Here is a 21,004-nt window from a genome sequence, read left to right as displayed (position 1 = left end):
TCTCTGTGTGACTATACCATTAACTTGAGATTCAGTTAGTTTTAAAATTTAAAAATTGTGGTAAGATAAAATTTAGCATTTTTATCATTTTAAAGTGTACAATTTTGTGGCATTAAGTACATTCGTAATGTTGTACAACCATTACACCTATCTATTTACAGACTGTTTTTATCATTCCCAAACTGAAACTCTCTACCATTATTCCCCCAACCTCTAGCCTCTGGTAATCATTATTTTACTTTCTGTCTTTATGAATTTGATTATTTTAGGTACTCATATTAGTAGAGTCATATATATTGGTCCTTTTGTGTCTGGCTTATTTCATTTAGCCTAATGCTTCCTGTATTCATCCATGTAGCATGTATAGAATTTCATCCCTTTGAAAGGCTAGATAATATTCTGTTGTATTTATATACCACATTTTGTTTATCCATACATCCATTGGTGGACTTTTGGGTTTTTTGACTTTTTTTTTGTTTACACATTTTAGTTGTTGTGAATAATGCTTCTATGAACATTGGTGTATAAATATCAATTTGAATTCAGTTAGGCTTTAGCCACGGTTTTAAATAAATGAGGATTATTATTAACTCAGCTAGAGAATATAGGAGGAAAAGAAAACTTTTTTCCTGGGATGGTAAAGAGTTGAGGTAAGTGATTTGATTTTTGGATATGATTCATTTGGGGTCCTTTGGGAAATCAGTTAGAAAGCAACTGAAAATGTGGTGAAGAGATACAGGGTGCTAAATTAAGTTTCTTTAATAATCCAGGAGAGAGATGATGACATCCTGAACTGAGTTAATGACAAAGAAGATGAAGAAAGGATAGATTAAAATTTGTGTAGGTGATTGAATTAGTGATTGGCTGTGAAGGTTAGGGAAGAGAGGAACTAAGGATAATGCTTTGAATTTAGGCAAGATGGGTGTGTGATTTTTCTGTAATTTTGGGTAGAGAATACAAATGGATAAAAGTTTGTGAGAAAAGATAATGAATTTGATTTTGAATAAAATGGCTTGAGATATTTAGCAAGATAGGAAAATTACATGAATTTGAAGTTCGGCAGAGATCTCGATTAGATTTATTTAATAAAATTTTATTTTTGGCTGCATTGGAGGATAATTAAAATTAAGGGAGTAAATGAGATCACCTAACAATGAACAGTGCTGAGATTGAGCATGAAAATTCCCTGCGAAGTGCTGTAGTGCTTTCCATGAAATAAAAAAAATTGTCATTTGCAAACATACCTTCTCAGTTTATCTGTATGTGCTAAGTTCTTACCTCTTAATAATAGTAAAGAGGTAATTAAGGCCCTAAGAAATCTCTGATTATCCATTTATAGTACAAAGATCAGGTAATGTATTTAAAGCACCCTTCTTAAGGTCTGAATATAGTAGATGGCTTTTCAGAGTGTTTGAATTTGTGAAAATTTTCCTAATTGGTCTTTATGATAAGCAGAGGGTGCAATAAAATGACAAAATCAATGCTGAAAGGTGCATTTTGTAAGAAGTTCTTACAGATGTCTTGTAAGTCTCCAAGCTTCTGAGGTGGTTATGTCATTTAATTTCCAATACTTGTATCCTTTCCAGTTTCAGAAATAATTTTGCTAAGTATAAGGTGTATTTAGTATCCTACATTTTTTTTCCCAAAGATTTTCGTAAAAGCAGTAATTTATTTCTAGTCAGCTCACCTTTTCTCAGCAATTAATCTGTTATCAAGTCAGCCTTAGCTGATTTGCCTTGCTTCCAGTCTAGTTTCAGCTAGAGAGGTGTGGCTTGTGCATTACTTTAAATTCAGCATTTACTACATCTCTTCTGTGTGCAAAGACAAGTTATCCTTTTACTTGATTTTAGTGCTTTGAAGATAGGTAAATTTTAGAGATGTGGTTCTTTATTTTAAGTAGCAATTAGGTTGTAGAACTGTTTTATGTTCTCAATGAAATTCTTGCCCTCTTCCTGCTTGAACTTCTCTGGAATGAAGTCATATGTAGCGGGTTTGGGGTGCGGGGAGTCAGATGCAGGGAGAGAATTTTGGAAGCTCTGACTCAGTGTATCACCAGATATTAGAAAAACTTTTGTCATCCATCTACAAAATAGATGTTTCTTATATACTCCTAGGTGTTTTTGATTCTGTTTTTCTTTGCTGTTAGATTTTCAGTCATAACTGGAAGACATAGTTATTGGTTGCTTTGGATTATAGCAGTGTAGTTATGTTCAATAAACAACTAGTCTGAAATAGATAAAATACGAATTTCAAAAAAACTTGATGTTGTTAAAACTTCTATGATAGTAATACCTTTCAAGGTATTGCATACAGTAAACAATAACTTTTTCACCCCCCAGTTAAGTGCTGTTCTTAGGGCTTCCCTGGTGGCTCAGCTGGTAAAGAATCTGCCTGCAATGTGGGAGACCTGAGTTTGATCCCTGGGTTGGGAAGATCCCCTGGAGAAGGGAAAGGCTACCCACTCCAGTTTTCTGGCCTGGAGAATTCCAAAGGGGAAGAGGGTCGCAAAGAGTCAGATAGGACTGAGCGACTTTCACTTTCACTTTTTTTTAAAAGCCTGTATGTGATTTTTGAAAGCAGTTTTTGTAGAGACTGATGCTTTTTGTTGATCTTATAGTTGTTGGTAGTAGGAATTATTTTTACATTATCAACAACCTAGAGTAGCCAGATATTCTACAGGCATCTATTCTTACTTCGTTGAAATAAATACTTTAAATACCATATAAACTTTTTTCCCCATGTTTTCAAAATTTGATCTGTTTGGCTGGTGCCACTAAGCATTAGTGATAGGTGTTTGATAACTATAATCATCTGGATCTTTTTACAAGCCCAAATATTTTTTAATTTAAAAAAAATCTGAAAATTAAAAAAAATATGACTACACTAATGAAGAGATGGGCAGGTGGTTAATTAAATCATCAATACAAATCTTATCCTTTCAATTACCTAGGGGAAAAGCAGTAATAACAAATATAACCCTGACATAAAACACATCAGTCTCTTATGACCTTTCAGTCTCTGTGTTTGTATCTTTACATAATTGAAACCATAACCATATATCCAAACTTTGTATTTTTCCCTCTTGCAAATTTACCATTATATCACATACATTGTAATTTCTTTATGTAGTCTTCACCCTGTCACTGAAAAAAATTTTTTCACCGTGCTACATAGCATGTGGGACCCTAGTTCCCCAACCAGGGATTGAACCCACCATGCCTCCTGCAGTGGAAGCTTGGAGTCTTAACCACTGGACCATCCTTGTCATTTTTAATTGTTAGGTTTGTTGAGTTGGGTATGTCACAATTTAATTAACCTGTTCTTTGTTTTGAACAGTTGGCTTGTAATTTTTTACTTAAAAAATTTAAAAATTATATAAGCTTGAAGTGTATAGCACTGAAATTTGACATCTGTGTACACTACAAGGGATCACCCCCACAAGTGTAGTTGCACCCATCACCATACATTTGATCCCCTTCACCTGTCTTGCCCACCTCCCAATCCCCTTTCCCTGTGGTAACCACTAATCTCTTCTCTGTATCTTTGAGTTTTAGTTTTTATTTGTTCACTTGTTTTGTTCTTTTAGATTCCATGTATGAGCAAAATCATATGGTGTTTGTCTTTCTCTGAGTGACTTCATTTACAAATGGGCAAAATTTCATTTATTTTTTTTAAATGGCTTAGTAGTCCAGTGTGTATGTCTGTGTATGCCACATCGTCTTTATCCATTCATCCTTTAATGGGCATTTAGGTTTTTAAATATCTTGGCTAGTGCAAATAATGCTGTAATGTATAGGGGTGTGTGGATCTTTTTGAATCAGGGTTTTTTTTTTTTTGATACATACGCAGAAGTGGAATAACTGGGTCATACTGGTAGTTTTTAGTCCTAATTTTTTGAAGGCCCTCCATACTGCTTTTCATAGTGGCGGCACCAGTTTATAGTCCCACCACTAGTTTGCAGCATTCCTTTCTCTCCTCAGTTTCTCAGACATTTACTTCTTGTCTTTTCTGATAGGTGTGAGGCGTTACGTCACTGTGGTTTTGATTTCCATTTCTCTAAAAATTAGTGATAGCATCCTTTCATGTGCCTCTTGGCCATCCATGTGTCTTCTTTGGAAAACTGTTCAGATTCTCTGACATTGTTGAGTTGTGCAGGTTCTTTGTAGATTTCAGATATTAACCCCTTATTGGCTGTATGATATGCAAATATCTTTTCCCATTCAGTAGGTTCCTTTTTTGTTTTGATGATGATTTCCTTTGCTGTGCAGAAACTTTTTAATTTGATATAGTCCCTTTTATTTTTGCTTTTCTTTCCCTTGCCTTGGGAGTCAGAGCCACAAAAATATTGCTAAGACTGATGTCTAAAGTTTTCATGGTTTCAGGTCTTACATTCAAGTCTTTAATCCCTTTTGAGTTAATTGCTTCGTTCTTTTGCATGTGGCTGTCCATTTTCCCCAGCACCATTATTGAAGCTACTTTCTTTTCTCCACGGTATGTTCTTTGCTTCTTTTTCATAAATTAATTTTTTATACATGTGTAGTTTTACATTTTTATGCTCTCAATTCTTTTATTGATCTGTGTGTCTGTTTTTGTGCTGGTACCATACTGTTTTTATTACTGTAGCTTTACATGTGTTAGTTGCTCAGTTGTATCCAGCTCTTTGCAACCCCATGGACTATAGCCTGCCAGGCTCCTCTGTCCATGGAATTCTCCAAGCAGGAACATAGGAGTGCATACCATTCCCTTCTCCAGGGAATCTTCCTAATACAGGGATTGAACCCGGGTCCTCTGCATTGTAGGCAGATTCTTTACCATCTGAGCCACCAGGGAAGCCTTGGTAGCTTTAGAGTACAGTTTGAAACCAGGGAGCATGATACCTCCAGCTTTTTTCTTCTTTCTCAAGATTATTTTGACTATTGGGGTTTTCTTTTGGGGGGATTCTATACACATGTTAGAATAATTTGCTCTAGTTTTGTGAAATATGCCATTGGGAGTTTTGATAGAGATTGCATTGAATCTGTAGATTGCCGTGGGGAATATGGATATTTAAACGATGTTTCTCCAGTCCATGAATACAAAATATCTTTCCATTTGTTTGTGTCTTCTTCAACTTCATTCATCAGTGTCTTTTTAAAAAAATTTGTTTATTTATTTTTGGCTGTGCTGGGTCTTGATTGCTGCACTGGCTTTTTCTCTTGTTGCGGTATGTGGGCTTCTCATTGTGGTGGCTTCTTGTTGCAGAGCACAGACTCCAGGGAGCTCGAGATTCAGTAGCTGTGGCATGTGGCCTCAGTAGTTGCAGCTCCCAGAATCCAGAGCATAGGCTAAACAGTTGTGGCACATGGGCTTAGCTGCTCCACAGCATGTGGGATCCTCCCAGACCAGGGATCAGACCCGTGTCTCCTGCATTGACAGGTGGATTCTTTACCACTGAGCCACCAGGGAAGCCCCCATCTGTGTCTTATAGTTTTCATTGTGCAAAGTTTTTCACCTCCTTGGTTGAATTTATTCTTAGGTATTTTATTCTTTTTGGTGCAGTCATACATGGGGTTGTTTTCTTAATTTTTCTTCCTGATAGTTCATTATTGGCCTAGATATGCCACAGATTTCTCTGTATGTTGATTTTGTACTTTGTGACTTCACTGAATTCATTTATTATATTTATTAGTGCCAATAGTTTGTGTGTGTGTATGTAATCTTTAGGGTTTTCTTTATGTATCATGTTATCTGCAAATAGTGTGCCAGTTTTACTTTCTGATTTGGAAGCTTGTTACTTCCTTTTTTTTTCTTTTCTTGCCTAATTGCTTTGCCTAGGAATTTCAAGGCTATGTTGAAAAAAAGTGGTAGTAGTGGGCCTCCTTGTCTTGTTTCCTGATCTTAAGAGGAAAAGCTTTCAGTTTTCACTGTTTAGTGTGATATCAGCTGTGGATTTGTCATATAGGGCCTTTATTATGTTGAGTTATGTTTCTTCTGTACCCACTTTGTTGAGCGTTTTATCATAAATTGATGTTGAATTTTGTCAAATGATTTTTCTGTATCTATTGAGATGACCATATAATTTTTATCTTTCATTTTGTTAATGTGATGTATCATATTGATTTTGTGGATGTTGAGCCATCCTTGCATCCCTGGAATAAATTTTGCTTAATCATGGTGTATACTTCTTTTAATGTATTGTTGGATTCAGTTTGCTAATATTTTGTTGAGGATTTTTGCATATGTTTTTATCAAGGATGCTGCTGCTGCTGCTGCTGCTGCTGCTGCTAAGTCGCTTCAGTCGTGTCTGACTCTGTGCGACCCCATAGACGGCAGCCCACCAGGCTCCGCCATCCCTGGGATTCTCCAGGCAAGAATACTGGAGTGGGTTGCCATTTCCTTCTCCAGTGCATGAAAGGGAAAGTGAAAGTGAAGTCGCTCAGTCGTGTCCGACTCTTAGCGACCCCATGGACTGTAGCCTACCAGGCTCCTCCGTCCATGGGATTTTCCAAGCAAGAGTACTGGAGTGAGGTGCCATTGCCTTCTCCGTTATCAAGGATATTGGCTTGTTATTTTTTATTTTTATTTTTTTGTGGTTTCCTTGACTGGTTTTCATTAATGCTGGCTTCATAGGATGTGCTTGGAAGGCTTCCCTGCTTTTCAGTTTTTGGGAAGAATTTGAGAAGGATAGGTATTAAATCTTTGAATATTTTGTGTAATTCATTAGTGAAGCTGTCTGCTCTGTGCTTTGGTTTGTTGGGAGATTTTTGATTGCTGTTTCAATCTCTTTAGTAGTAATTGGTCTATTCAGATGTTCTATTTCTTCATGATTTAGTCTTGAAGATTGTGTGTTTTTAGGAATGTATCCATTTGTCTTAGGTTGTCCAGTTTGTTGGAGTATATTCATATATCATAAGAAATCCTTTGTATTTCTGTGTGTTAGTTGTAACATCTCTTCTTTCATATCTGATCTTATTTGAGTCCTCTTTTTTTCCCCTGGTGAGTTTAGCTAAATGTTTGGCAGGTTTTTTTTTTTTTTAAATCTTTTCAACCAACTGGGTTAGTTTCATTGACCTTTTATAGTGTGTGTGTGTATGTTTAATCTCTGTTTCATTTCTCTCCTTTATTTCCTCCCTTCTACCAATTTTGGGCTTCGGTTGTCCCTTTCTAGTTCCTTTGGGAGTAAGGCTAGACTGCTTATTGGGGTTTCTTATTTCTTGATGTGAGACTGTACTGAATTTAGTCCCTTTACATTTAAGGTAATTACAGATAATCATGTGCTTATTGCTGTTTTGTTAATTGTTCTCTGGCTGTGTTTATAGTTCCTATCCGTTCTTCCTTTCTTCTCTCTTTTCGTGTTATGGTGTGAATTTTGTTTTCTTAGTGTCATGTTTAGATTCTTTTTTCATTTTCTTTTGTATATTTTCTGTAAGTTTTTTCCTTGTGGTTACTGTAAGGTTCACCTATGACTGTTCTATGTAAGTAGTAGCCTGTTCTAAGTTGCTGGCAACTTAAATTAGAAATCATTCCAAAGCTTTATCTTTTACTCTCTCTTGATGTTTTATACCTTTGATGACACATTTTATTTCTTCTTATGCATCTTTTAACCAATTAGTGTAATTTTAAGTTGTTTTTAGTACTTTCGTCTTTTAACCTTTGTGCTTGCTTTATAAGTCATTGATCCTCTACCTTTATCATGTATTTACCTTTAGCAGTGAGATTTTTTTTTACTTTCATTTTTTTAAAATTAATTAGTGCCATTTCTTTTCATCTTAAAGAAGTCCCATTAATATTTCTTGTTAGATCAGTTCAGTGGTGATGAACATGTTTAGTTTTTGCTCATCAAGAGTTTTCTTGATCTCCTTCAATTCTGAATGAAAACTTTGCTGGGTAGAGAATTCTTTTTTTTGGCTGTGCTGGGCTGCTTGTGTGATCCTAGTTCCCTGACCAGGGATTGAACTGTCGCCCCTTGCATTGGAAGCGCAGAGTCTTAACCACTGGACTGCCAGGGAAGTCCCCAGGTAGAGAATTCTTGTTTGAAGTTTTTTTCTCTTAGCACTTTGAATATGATATGACACTCCTTTCTGCCTTTAGAGACTCTACTGAAAAATCTGCTATAGTATTATAGGGTTTCCCTTGTACATAACGATGTGTTTTTGTCTTGTTACTTTTAGGATTCTCTCTTGATTCCTTTTACAGTTTTAATTATAGTGTGTCTTGTGTCTCATTGGGTTCATCTTATTTGGATAATTCTCTGTGCTTCCTGGACCTGAATATCTGTTTTCTTCCCCCAGTTAAGGATGTTTTTAGCAACTGTTTCTTTAAATAGGTTTTCTGTCCCTTTCTTTTCTTTCTTGCACCCCCTATAATGCAAATGTTATTCTGCTTGATGTTGCCCTAAAGGCCCTGTAAAGTGTCTTCACTTTTTAAAATACTATCTTCATTTTTCTGCTCTGTCTGGGTGAGTGCCATTGTCTTATCTTCCTGCTGGCTGATTTGTTTTTCTACTTAATCCAGTTTGCTGTTGAACCCCTCTAGCATATTTTTCAGTTATAACTTCTGTTATCTATTTGTTGAAGTTCTCACAATGCTAATTTTTTCTTCACCTGTATTTGGCTGCTGGTCTTTATGACCGTTCCTTTTGAACTTCTTATCAGGTAGATTGCTTATCTCCATATTGTTCTTTTTTTGAGGTTCTGTCTTACTCTTTAGATTGGAATATCTTTATCTCCTCATGTTGCCTATTTCTTTGTGTTTGTTTCTATATATTAGGTATATCAGCGGTCTCTCCTAGTCTAGAAGGAGTGGCCTTATTTAGGAGATGTCCTGTGGGTCTCAGAAGCACAATTCTGCCTGGCCACCAAAGCCAGGTGCTTAAGGGGTGTCTCCTATGCATGCAGTTGGTGGGGTCACAGTTGCAGTGGGGTGCTGGTGGGCAGGGCTGTTGCTTGGCCAGCTATGAGACCCAGCCGAGGTACAGTGCTCTCCCACTGGTGCTGATAGGTTGGGTGGAGGATTCCAATATGGTGCCTGCCAGCGTTAGTATAGCAGGGTAGCCTGAGATCACATAAATGGCTCCTTCCAGTGACTCAGACCATGTGGAGCATTCCAGCTGGTTCCTTTCTCTACAGCAGATGTTTCAAGATGAGTAGGTGAGTCCCCTCACCTATGGTCCATACACTTTTCTTTTTTCCATGTTAGCTGTTTTATTTAGCTATTTAGTTAGCTGTTTTGTTTTGTTTTTTTCCTTTGAATCTGTGTGGTCCATGCACTTTTCAGTCTGGTGTCTTTGCCCTGATTTTCAAGTCAAGTCAATTTGTGTGCAAGTCCTTTAAGAGTAGGTTTTCTCTTCCCTGTAGTTCTGTAGTTTTCCTGGACATACTTCACATGGTTTTCAAAACCAGGTGTTTTGGGGGCTCGTCTCTCTTGTGAGGGATTTTTTTCATCCACTTACTGGTCATGTAACTTGGAGCAAGTAACTTAATTTCTACACCTTTATTCTCTCTTGCATATGGTGAGAGTAATGATAGTATGCACTCAGTGTTTTTTGATAAGGATTATTGAGTCAGTTCTTGTACTCTGAATCTGTCTTTTACCTGATGTTTTAGTAGATTTCCAGTTCCTTTAAGGTCATACCTAAGTATAATGAAAAATAATGTTGCAGGAGGAAAAAAGACCTTTAACCCTCCAAACTGTATCTTTGATGGTAGAATATTAAATATTGGAGACAGATTGGTAATGGTTGGCATGGGTAGTAGATAAGTGGGTTACTAGATAATGTGACATGTGTTGATCTTTTTAGCTCCTCTCAAATCATTTTAGTTCAGTTGATAGAGTGGAGAGCAATGCAAGAGGAATTAGAATTACAGCATTTTAGTTCTATTTCTTTCTGATTTTTATTAACAGTACAGTCTTGAGAAGTCCCTTAGCTGCTTTGAATCTGTTTTCTCATCTATAGATAAAATATTTTCCCTGCATCTCTCAGGGATGTCATTATGATTAAATAAGATACTCTGTGAAATTGAGGTGAAGATGATAAAGCACAATCAAAATAAAAAGCTTATAAAGGTAAACTTTTTATTAATTTAAAAAGACTAAACCTGAGAGAATGCAGATAGAGATATCGATACAGTATTAGGTTCAGTCTTCAATAAAGGATAGCTTCTAGTGCTGTTTGTTGTTGTTATTGAGAGGACATCTACTTTTACGTGTAAGGCTAGCCCTGATTACTATTTAGTTATTAAATAGTTTATGACTATATTGTTGATATTTACTTTGATTTTTTCCTCCCCTCTCTGCTTGTGTTTCAGACTCCTGGGAGAGTTGGCTCTCAAGGTTCTGATTTAGATGCATCAGCAGCTCCTATAAACACAGTGGATGTCAATAATGAAAGCTCTTCTGAGGTATGAGAATAATAATTTGGCAATAAGATTCAATATTATTTAAGGAAAAATAGGAAATGTTTGGAGTAGCATTTGGTAGTTTAAACTTTTGTAGCAAAAGATCTCATAAATCTTTCTTACAACTTGGATCCACACTGTAGGTAAATAATAGTGCTTAGTTGTGAGACTGCAAAAGTGTATATTAAGACTAAAAAACAATATTGACAATTTATATTTAATGTTAAAGTCATCTCAACTTAATGAAGATTTAAAAATCTGTTTGTAAAGAATTACCAATTAATTAGTAAGTACTTATGTGTTTGTACTGTCATGAACAACTAAGCTAATGAAAAATTAGGTAAGCTATAAAACTTATACATTATTTGTCTTCATTTATAATTTGTAAGAATGTTTATATTTGATAGCTTATTAAAAATTAATGGAGAAAGTAAATAAGTCTAAAAAAAAAAACCTCAAATTTTTTGAGAAGTCAGCCATAGAAGTTACTTTATTACTATCATTATTTTTAACAAATAATATATACTCGTTATAGAAAAAGGAGATTAGGTGAGAGAAGAACATAAAAACCATCCATTAGTCTGCCCCTAAGAGACAAACACACTCACATTTCTGATCTGACAGTTTTTGTCAGTTGCCTTTTTCTGGGCCCAGCTGTACCACCTACCCAGTTCCCTACTCTTCCCCATCTCTTGGTTGGTGAGTCTGTTGTGTGTATGTTTCTGTGTATGTCTTTTACCATTCATCTCTCTATTTTGTCTCTCTTTGACCATCTGTCTTTCATGTGTGTGTATATTAACCATAATAAGATCTAACAAGACTGAGAAAGTGAGAAGAAAGGTATCAGTTGAACTTGATTAAGAGCAAGTTTAAAGAAATGTCTTTAAGGAAAACATTCCAAACTGTGTTTATGATAAGCTCAAAAAGCTCAGTTGTCACCCTGGAAAGGAATTTAGTAATAATTGTTGACCTCATTCAGACCAAAACCGAAAAAGTCTGCAGTGGGAATGAGCAGTGCCTGGTAATCCTGCTGTATTTTCCTATTAGGGTTCCTTTTCTACTCTGTGATAGCTGTACTCTCTTCTTCTTCCTCGAAACTTTGGTGTGTCTTACTTATTCCCGCCTTCTCTCAGTCACCTTCTATCCCATTGAGAAAAAAGGAATCATTAGAAGAACATTTTCATTTTGTCACTAAAACTATGCTTAAGTCTCTATTTATTACTTCAGTATATGGAAGATAGGTCTCTTTTCCTATCAGATTTCAGTCCTTTCTCTTGTGCTTTGGATTCCATTCTCTCTCACATTCTCAGCTTATCTCTTTTCCTGCAACTTTGGTTTTTACCTGTGACATAAGTTATTGCCATCAGCATACAAATACTGTTCTAGAGGTGGCTGTAACCTAGGACTCATGTAAATTAAGTTCCATACTTGAAATTTTTCATATTACCATACTTGAAATTTTTCATATTACCAACTAGTGTAAATTCCAGCTACTAACCTAATTGAGGGCTGAATTATGAATCCTCAGAGGTTATTTTTTTCCATATGCCCAGTGCTCAGGTGTTAACTTGTTAAGGTTTCGGTTGAAATCACTCACTGTGTCTCTCAATTTCTCTTTTTCTCTTAATCTTTCCCTTTTACCCTGAGGTTGGCTTCCCACTTTGAACAAATTCTAGGTTTTAACATTGTGCCCTTAGCAACCATCTAAATGGAATTTGAAATACCATGGTCTCCAGGATTTTAAAGAAATCATCATAAATAAAACAGTGCCTTGGTTTAGTACTCATTTATATCATATTTTATATATTATTATACATCATAATATATAAAATAGTATCTATGTGTAGGCAATTATAACAAAAGTACCGAGAGGCTTAAACAAACATTTCTCACTGTTCTGGAGGCTGGGATGTTCAAAGGTCTGGCAGAGTCTGGGTCTGATGGGGTTTGCTTCCTGGATAAAGAAGGCCGTCCTCGCATGGCAGAAGGGGCAAGAGAACTCTCTGGGATAAGGATACCTATTCCATTCATTAGGACTCCACCCTTATGACTTAATCTTATCTCCCAAAGGCCCCATCACATTGGAGGTTAAGATTTCAACATATGAATTTTGAGGGTATACAGACATTCAGTATATAACAGATATACAATATGGATAATACATAATGTAATGTGATATCTTATATCGTTTGTTCTCATCAGGACAGTTGTTTAGACTATTTAATATATCACATTGCCAAAGCATATTCTTTGTTTACTCTTTATCTCTTTCTAATCTGGCTTGCATCCTTAGTACCCACTGAAGGCACTTGGTAATGACCAGCATATCAACACATCAGATTTTCAGTTTCCTGCTCAAGTGGCTAGAGAAGCCTTTTCTTAGGGCTTTTTCAGTAAGTGTCCACTGAAGTTTTGAGGTTGCTGGCTTTTCCAGCACATAGTCCAGAATATATGAAGCGAAAAGAAAACTCAGAGTACTCACCACTGTCTTAGTCCTTGCCTCCTGAGACCTTAAGTGGTCTGCCTTCTTCTCTTTACCTTTCAGCTTTTTATTTTTCTTGTTTTTTATATAATGCCTAGGGATTTCAGCTGTACTTAGCAGGAAGAATAGAGAAATGTAGCTGTTCCATTTTGTCTGGAACTGAAAATCCAACCATTTTGAGAATTGGAACATTTATCTTTATATTTTAATGAATTGTAAGAGTTCTTTATCCTCTGTCAATGTTTTGATTGCCTCCTACTCATTCCATTGGTGAGGGAAGGATTCCTGTTCTAGGCTTATGGGGATGGCTCAACACATAATTAGACAAATGAGATCAACATAGTTTGTTATGTATACTCATAGCCCAGGGGAAGAGGATGCTGCGTGCCATGCAGGGCCACATGAGAACTGCACTTGGGAACAAAATCAATAATCAGGGGCTGTGACAGGCAGGCATTATGGTGTGAGGTATATGGTACAGTATCAGGGAGGTAAGGCCCCTCCGCCCCATCCCATTCCTACAGGAGATGTGATTGGCTTATTTGAGTAATTCCAGGGGCTGGCAGGGAGCTGAAACCTGCTGCTTAGGAATAAGCAGGCCTTGTGAAGAGGAGAAGCTGTTTGGATAGAGGACCTTATCTGTGGGAACAGAGTGGCAAGGGGAACTTGCAGTTAGGCCATTTGAAGCCCTTCCAGTTGGACCAGTTGTCAAAGCAATGTGTATTGGACCTTAATTTTAGGCCTTATATCACAATCAGAAATATGTGATGTGTATATTTTTTCTCATTCTGTGGCTTGTTTTTCATTTTTTTAACGGTGTCTGTCAAAGAGAAATAGTTTTGTCAGCCTTTTGTTTTATGGTTTTTGCTTTTTGGGTACTACAGAATTTTTGGCCTACATCAAGGTTGCAGAACTATCCTATGCTTCCTTCTGGTTAAAAAGAAATCAAGCTACTTGGAGATACTGTACAAGACAGGGAATATAGTCAATATGATAACTATACATGGGCTATAACTTTTAAAAATTGTGAATCACTATGTTGTAATCTATAACTTACAATATTGTGTATCAACTACACTTCATTTTAAAAAAGACTGAAAGATTGAAAAATCTTTTAGCTTGTACATTTCAATCTTTGACTTATTTTAAATTATTGTGTGTGGTCCGAAATTGTGGTTGAGGTTCATTTCTTCCGTGTGGATATGGAAACCACATTTTTCTATATCCTTGTTGTAGTAACCATTTGCTGAAAATGTTACTTTTTCCACTTGAATTGAATTTTCACTTTTGTGAGAAATCTGTTGACCTTATATGTGTGGTTATGTTATATTCTTTGATCCAGGCATAATGAACTGATTTTAAGGTGTGGCAAGTTACTTCTTATCTTTGAACTTTTGTGTGTACTAATCTCTATGCCTTACCTAGTCTTGCTTTTTCTTTGTTAACATCTGATTATCCTTCAAGTCTCATTGCAGATAATTGCTTTTTCCAGTCAACTTTCCTTGACTCTGATGTGAGACAGATGCTTCTCCCATGTGCTTTTGTGGAAAACTATTGCCGGTCCTTTTGGTAATGACTGTTATTGTGAGACTCATTTATCGAATATTTATTGAAGCCAGATGCTGTTCTTGATGCTGGAGTATGGCTTGAGTGAAACAGTAAAAAAAAAAAAACCTTTATCCTGATGGAGTTTAGATTCCACTGGGTAGAAACAGGCAAAACCCAAAACATACAGAGGGGGACAGTTAGTATTACTGAGAAAAATAAAGCAAGGAAAAGGGAATAGAAAGTGTTTTGGGTGGATGCAATTTTAAATAGAATTGTCAGGGAAGACATCTCTGAGAAGGGGATAGCTCAGAAAGAACTGGATGAAGTGAGGAAATGAATTGTGGCTTTCTGGAGCAAGCATGTTGTAGGCATGTGGAACAAGTCTGAGGTGAGGGCATGCCTGCTGTGTTGAAAAACCAGCAAGAGGCTAGTGGCTCCAGCACAGTGAGTGGAGGGAGGTTGGGTTAGTGAGGTAATGAGGCCCACATCATGTAAGGCCTTAGAGGCTTTTGTACAGACTTTAGTGTTTTACTCTTGCTGAGGTAGAAGTCATTGGAAGGTTTGGAGCAGGGAAATGACAAAATTTATCTACATTTTCATAGGGGTAAGGATAGAAGCAGAGACTGTTGGAAGGCTTTTGCAGTGATCCATATACACTTTGAGGGTGGCTTGGATCAGGGCAGTAACAATGGAGAGAGATCATCAGGTTCTGAGTATATTTTGAAGGAATTGTGTTGGCCAAAAAGTTCATTCAGGTTTTCCATAAGACCTGAATGAGCTTTTTAGCCAATCCAATAGTTCTAATAGGATTTTCTGATTAGTGGGGTATGAAGTGTAGTTTCTTTTGCAACTTTTTCAAGAAGTCTATAAGCTTATTAAGGATGAGGGCTTTGCTTTATTTTACCATTGTGTTCTCACTACCATAGCATAATGATGTAGAAACCACACCCAGTAAAAACTTTTTGAATGAATGGTTGAATGACGATATGTGGAAACTTACAGTGAAGAAATAAGTAAAGTGGCAGGCAGCATAAAGATATCATGGTTAAAAAAACCCGCATTGTTCTTTAAAAAAAAAATGATTGTTCTGTAGTTTTAGAACCTGTGACTGTGGTTTCCAGGAAGACATCCCTTTCATCAGTAAAAAGAAAAAAAAGTGAATTCATGTTACTTATTTTCATCCACTGGCTAATCTCCTTTAAGGGTTGTCAGCAAAAGGAACAATGATATTAAATGATAGCTAACATTCATTGAATGTTTTCTTTGTATCAGATGCTGTGATAAGGACTTAGCATGTATTACCTTATTTAATTCTCTTGAGATTCCCCATATGAAGTAGGTGTTCTGTTTATCTCATTTAATGGATGAGGAAATTGAAGGTCATATAAACTACTAAGATTAGTAGCTTAGGATTCAAGGATTCAAGCACAAAACTAGCTCTTAACTGCTAACCTGTCTTCATCTCACTTTGGAATCTTGTTTGTAGTCTTCTTCCTTGCTGTGATACTAAGTGGTATTAATGACTCAAGGAACATCTTAGCATCCCAGTTCTTAATGTTATCAATGCCAGTGATCTTTATTACTTTTCTAGTTCCTCAAGGCCATGGCAGTACCTTCCATTTTCTTATCAGACAGAATAGTTTTATCTGGCGTGTTGAAATCCTATCTCTGCATACCTTACATCAACTGCCTGTCATATCAAAAACTTTCTCATAGTCATACTCTTAACTTCTTTGGTCTTGTTGATTATTTTTAATTTTTATTTTTTCTTATAGTCTATTATCCTTTCTTGTCTTTATTTCATTTACTCTCTAACCATACATCTAATGACAGTTAATATTTGTTGAGCACTTATAATGTCTCAGGCAAGGAATACACTATAGAATACACTCTAGATGAATAGGTGCTAATATTAGCTCCATTTTATAGGTGAGGAAACTGACATTCAGCAAAGTAAAGTGATTTTTTATAAGTCACATAGTCAGTATTGGTTGAGACTCAAACCCATATGTATTTTTGACACCAAAATTCATGACATAACTTTTGTAGCCTATTGTCCTTCACCACTGTCTTCATTTAATTTACTTTCTCCCTGACACTCTCAACTTCTTTATTCTTGTATCCTTTTACTGTTCCTCTCTGACAAAACCGCAAACCATAGATCAGTGTAACAGTCCATATTTTAAAATACAGATATTGTTAGGTATGGGGAGTTTGGGAGATTGTTTTAAAATGATTTTACTTAGCTCATAAAATTAGAAGGGGGGTCACCTGCTAGGAGTTGTGGGTGTGGGCAAGAATGGGATCCTTAGCTGGTGGAATATGGTAAAGACTGAAAATTGCTTTCATTATAAGAACTTTTTGTTGAGAACATTATCTTACATAAAAATATTTGTTAAAACTGCCAGTCATTTCTTGATCCAAAATAAAAGCTAGCTTGCCAATACTAGCTCTCACATAGATAAGGACAAAGTATCGTAAACAAAATGAATAATAAGATTCCAACAAAAGCAACTGTTTACTACAATAAAATTGACCAGTGGGAATTTATAGCATTAAGGATGGAAACTAATTTCAGAGTCCTACTTTGGGTAGCAGTCTTTCACCCTTTGTTCAGTTACTACTTGAAAATTTCCCTTCCATGTACTAAAAAGAGATATACTAATTATTTTCCTGGTATGTCTATTTTCATTGTCTCTGTTTTGTTTCATAAATAACTTTTTGTGTATATCCTCCTAAAAGTTGTTATTTCACAGGGTTTCATCTGTCCATTATGTATGAAAAGATGTATAACTGCTATTGATTTGTCGGAGCATTACCAGAAAGTGCACGCTGAAAATGAGACAAGAGGACAGGAACTTCTTAATGACTCCAGTGTTACTGTGGGTCCTGAATATTTTGTTTTAGCAGCTTGGTTATGGGTTGCTCAAAATAGCTTTGTTTTTCCTTGCCTCGATGTTGCTTAACTTTTTGTGCTACATGGGAGTGTGGATTGCTTTCATTATGCATGCTCTAAGAAGGTTCAATAAGGAAAAGATGCTCTTGGGAAGTTGGCTTGGCTGTTCTGTTTGCAGCTGTCTTTCTGTGAATCTGTAAAATAAAAGTTTAAGCTTATTTTTGCATAAATTTTGCCATGAAATTTGAAATATAAAGTGAATGTTTTTAATTTCAACATTTGTAAATTATATCTTTATTGTATAGTTAATGTTTTATTAATGAATGTGTTAAAATGCTTTCAGTTAAGATGCTTTATTCTTAAAGAAAAAGAGGGCCTTGCATGTGAACTGTTCCTGTCTTTACTTGGGAAAAAACACAGCATTCTATACAGCAGATCCAGAATCTGAATCTACCTCTGTTTCAGTCTTTTCCCCAGACCTGTTGGAAGTTACAGAATGGTACACACTTGTCATTAATAGTGACTCACTCAAATGTTTCCCTGTAGTGTGTGAGGCTGGTGCGAATCTAAGGCTGGGAGTGGGAGCCAGTGATGGGAAGTGTTGCCCATTTTTAGGCTGGAAAAAGTTTTTCGGATGATCTTGATATACTTCCTTTGAAAAGCATGACAGTATTCTAAAAACAAAGAAACATAGCTTTTAAAAAATTTCTTTTACAAATCTTATAAAAGAAGGAAACTTTTTATATATCATGAAAGATAAAAAATCAGACTTTTTGCTGTGAGGTAATGATGTATAAGAAAATGATCTCACCAAACCTTCACTTACTTACCATATTAATGGGGTACTTCTAATGTGCTGGGTATTTTGGTAGGTAAAGGAGATAAAAAGGTAAAGAAGATATGATCTCTATGCCAGGGAGTTTTTATTGTAGATATTTGCAAAAAGAGTGTAATGTATGATTCAACTTGAGGGGAACCTCAGAAAAACTTAAGGGGGAGCAATTAAACCAGACATTCTCTAGTGTGGTAGGAAAAGGTGTACATATAGGACACCAGTTAAACTGCAGAAGCAATGCGACCATAGAGGCATGAAAGAGTCTTGGATCTCTGCTTAGTATTTTACCAGTTGTCTTTCTTCCAGAGCATATGGGTTAACTTTTCTTTATGGGCTAGCCAGAATCAAAAGTGACTGTCTTACCTATCTGTCACTTAAATAAGAACTTTCCTTTTAACTGAAAGTATGCTTGATACAATAGGGTATCATAAATATCAAGTTAAGCTAAGTTCTTTGCTACAGTAGATTTGAGAAAGGATTACAGATAACTGAAAACTAAGAGTAAGGAATTTAATGCTTTTAATCTTAAGTCAGCTGTGTGTGTGTGTGTGAGGGAGAGAGCCAGAGGGAGAGAGTTGGCGAGATGTTTGGAATGATTAAGGGAAATAAATATAGCTGGCTATTTTAGTGTTTTATTGTTGCTGTTTTACTGTTTGTAAGTTATCTAGCAACCTCAATTCCCATGAAGAAGTTTAGAAAAAATAAATAGAGGAGTCTCTTAATATCCAGAATTAGTATCACAAAGTCCATGAACTAAAGATCATGCACTCTAGTCATAGGACATCTTTCAGATACTCATTCTGAGTTTATTTTATATACTTTATTTTAAATGAGTGATGTGGTTTTAATAAACTTTTTTCTCTTAATCTAGCCTTCCCATCCATGTCAGGCTAGGATTGCTAAAAATACTATGTGAAAAAGTTTTAAAAATAATTGTTGAAGGATGAACAGGGTGTAAGAAAGACTATAAAATGTGGGTACAGGAATTAGAGACTTGCCAAAATTAATACAGTGGAAGGCACCCATTCAGTGATTAATATTTATGCTCTGGAATATTAAGCAAAGGTTTAATAACAGATTAAGAAGGTGAGGAAGTACATATATGTATTTTAGAATTATTTTTATCAGAAATGTCCTAAAATTGAAGATTTATTTAAACATGCCATGTCTAATCACATGGAAAACTCACTTAGATGGACTATTTCTACAGCTAAATATGTATTACTGAATTTCTAAAATTTCTCTTTAGGGATGAATCAGTTCTTTCTAGAGTATTAACCTGGTAATATTCAGAAGCGTTAAGAAGGTATGACATACTTTCATGTGATCATTAGCTTTTTGGCATCTTGAAGTATCTAGAGACAAAACCTGGAAGTAAAGACAATAGTCAGCAAGCCAAAACTGTGAAGATTAAATAACATAATTGGGGTGTGGATTCCCTGAGGAACAGTATAATTTGCCTTTTAGTTACTAGCGAAAGCTGAGACACAAAAGAGAAATGCCAAGCTAAATATTATAGGAGTTTAGGTGCTGTCACATTAAAAACATGTTAACTAAGTGTGGTACTTTAGTTACTGGGCAGAAGTTATAAGAATGCCCAAGAAAGCTTAATATAGAGCCATTATTAAAACATGGTGGTAGATAACAGATGACTTTCAAACAGGAGTGTAACACCAGCTAGATTAACACACTAGGAAGACAGTGCCAAGCATCACGTATCTCTGGATCCTAATGGCATTATTCTGATGTTCAAACGCACATCCTCAGCACCGCAGTCTTTGCTTATTTTAGGTGTTCCATAGGAGATCACTGCTTTCATACACCTGTAACAGTGCCCCTGCCCTTCACTCTGACTCTGTGATCAGAACATACCTTTGTTTTCCAAATACAGCATGACTATGTTTTATACCTCTTCTATACCTTTGTTCATGCTCCTCTATTTGCTTAGAGTGCCTTTATTTTCTGACAAATAAATTCCTATTTAGATCGATTTCTAGTGACTCATAGACATACATCAACATACATACACACATATGTATGTGTGTCTGTGGATTTTGAGGGCAGTATTAACTGCTTAATAGGCAGATTTAGATACTTCTCTTGTATTCCTATAGTTCTTTATATGTACTTCTGTTATACCCTTGTCTGATAATGTCATCCTTATTGAGCCTTGAATCTGCCATATAATGTGAATAAGTGATGTGAAGGTATGTTATTTGTATAGCACCCACAAAGGAGCAGAAGTAATATGTTTATTTTTAGTTTTTGTGTGTCCTGAATATTTATTACTTAGCTCAGTCTATTCCTTGGAAGGTTTTATAATCTTCAAGCTGTTAAGCTTTTCTGTTTGTTTTTTTTTCCTGCCAAGTTATGCCCTGCCAGGTTCATTTGTATTTCATTAAATAGATATACAGAGTAGAAAGTATATGGTGTGTTCAAAGTACTACACTAGTCACTAGGGAAACATAGATTAGCTTTGTTGTGTTATATTATTTGTTGTTGTTGTTAGTGTCTAAGTCATGTCCCACTGTTTTGCAACCTCTGTCCATGGGATTTCCTAGGCAAGAATTCTGGAGTGGGTTGCCATTTCCTTCTCCAGAGGGATCTTCCTGACAAAGGGGTCAAAGCCACATCTCCTGCATTAGCATTCAGATTCTTTATCACTGAGCCAGTCATGTGGGAAGCCTGATGGTAATGCTGGAGGAAAAAAGCAATATATGCAGAGGTGTAAAAGTGTGAGACACCATGGTGTGTTCAGGGAAACATAGGTACTTGAGTATAGCTGAAGCATGTTGTATAGAGTAAAAGTGTCCTGAGATTATACTGGATGGGTCATTGGGGGACTACAAATGCAGAACCTTGTATGC

The 21,004-nt window shown here is 36.0% G+C and overlaps 1 protein-coding gene across 5 annotated transcripts in view; it reads left to right on the top strand.

Annotated features, from left to right (window-relative positions):
* EEA1 (early endosome antigen 1) overlaps positions 1 to 21,004 on the top strand; it is a 133,163-nt gene that overhangs the window by 28,791 nt on the left and 83,368 nt on the right. For 3 of the 5 annotated variants that reach the window (XM_081592122.1, XM_081592121.1, XM_081592123.1), the window contains one exon: positions 10,287 to 10,379. In XM_081592122.1, the coding sequence (XP_081448248.1) occupies positions 10,287 to 10,379 (93 nt within the window). Of the gene's footprint in view, positions 1 to 10,286; positions 10,380 to 17,162; positions 17,289 to 19,386; positions 19,444 to 21,004 lie in introns of all 5 variants that reach the window. The other 2 variants (XM_081592120.1, XM_081592124.1) reach the window with 2 other exon arrangements.

Source organism: Giraffa tippelskirchi, chromosome 4 (assembly GCF_054371585.1).
Source record: "Giraffa tippelskirchi isolate mGirTip1 chromosome 4, T2T-mGirTip1v1.2.pri, whole genome shotgun sequence".
In the NCBI taxonomy this organism is placed as follows: Eukaryota; Metazoa; Chordata; class Mammalia; order Artiodactyla; family Giraffidae; genus Giraffa; species Giraffa tippelskirchi.
This window is presented reverse-complemented; position numbering and strand designations above follow the sequence as displayed.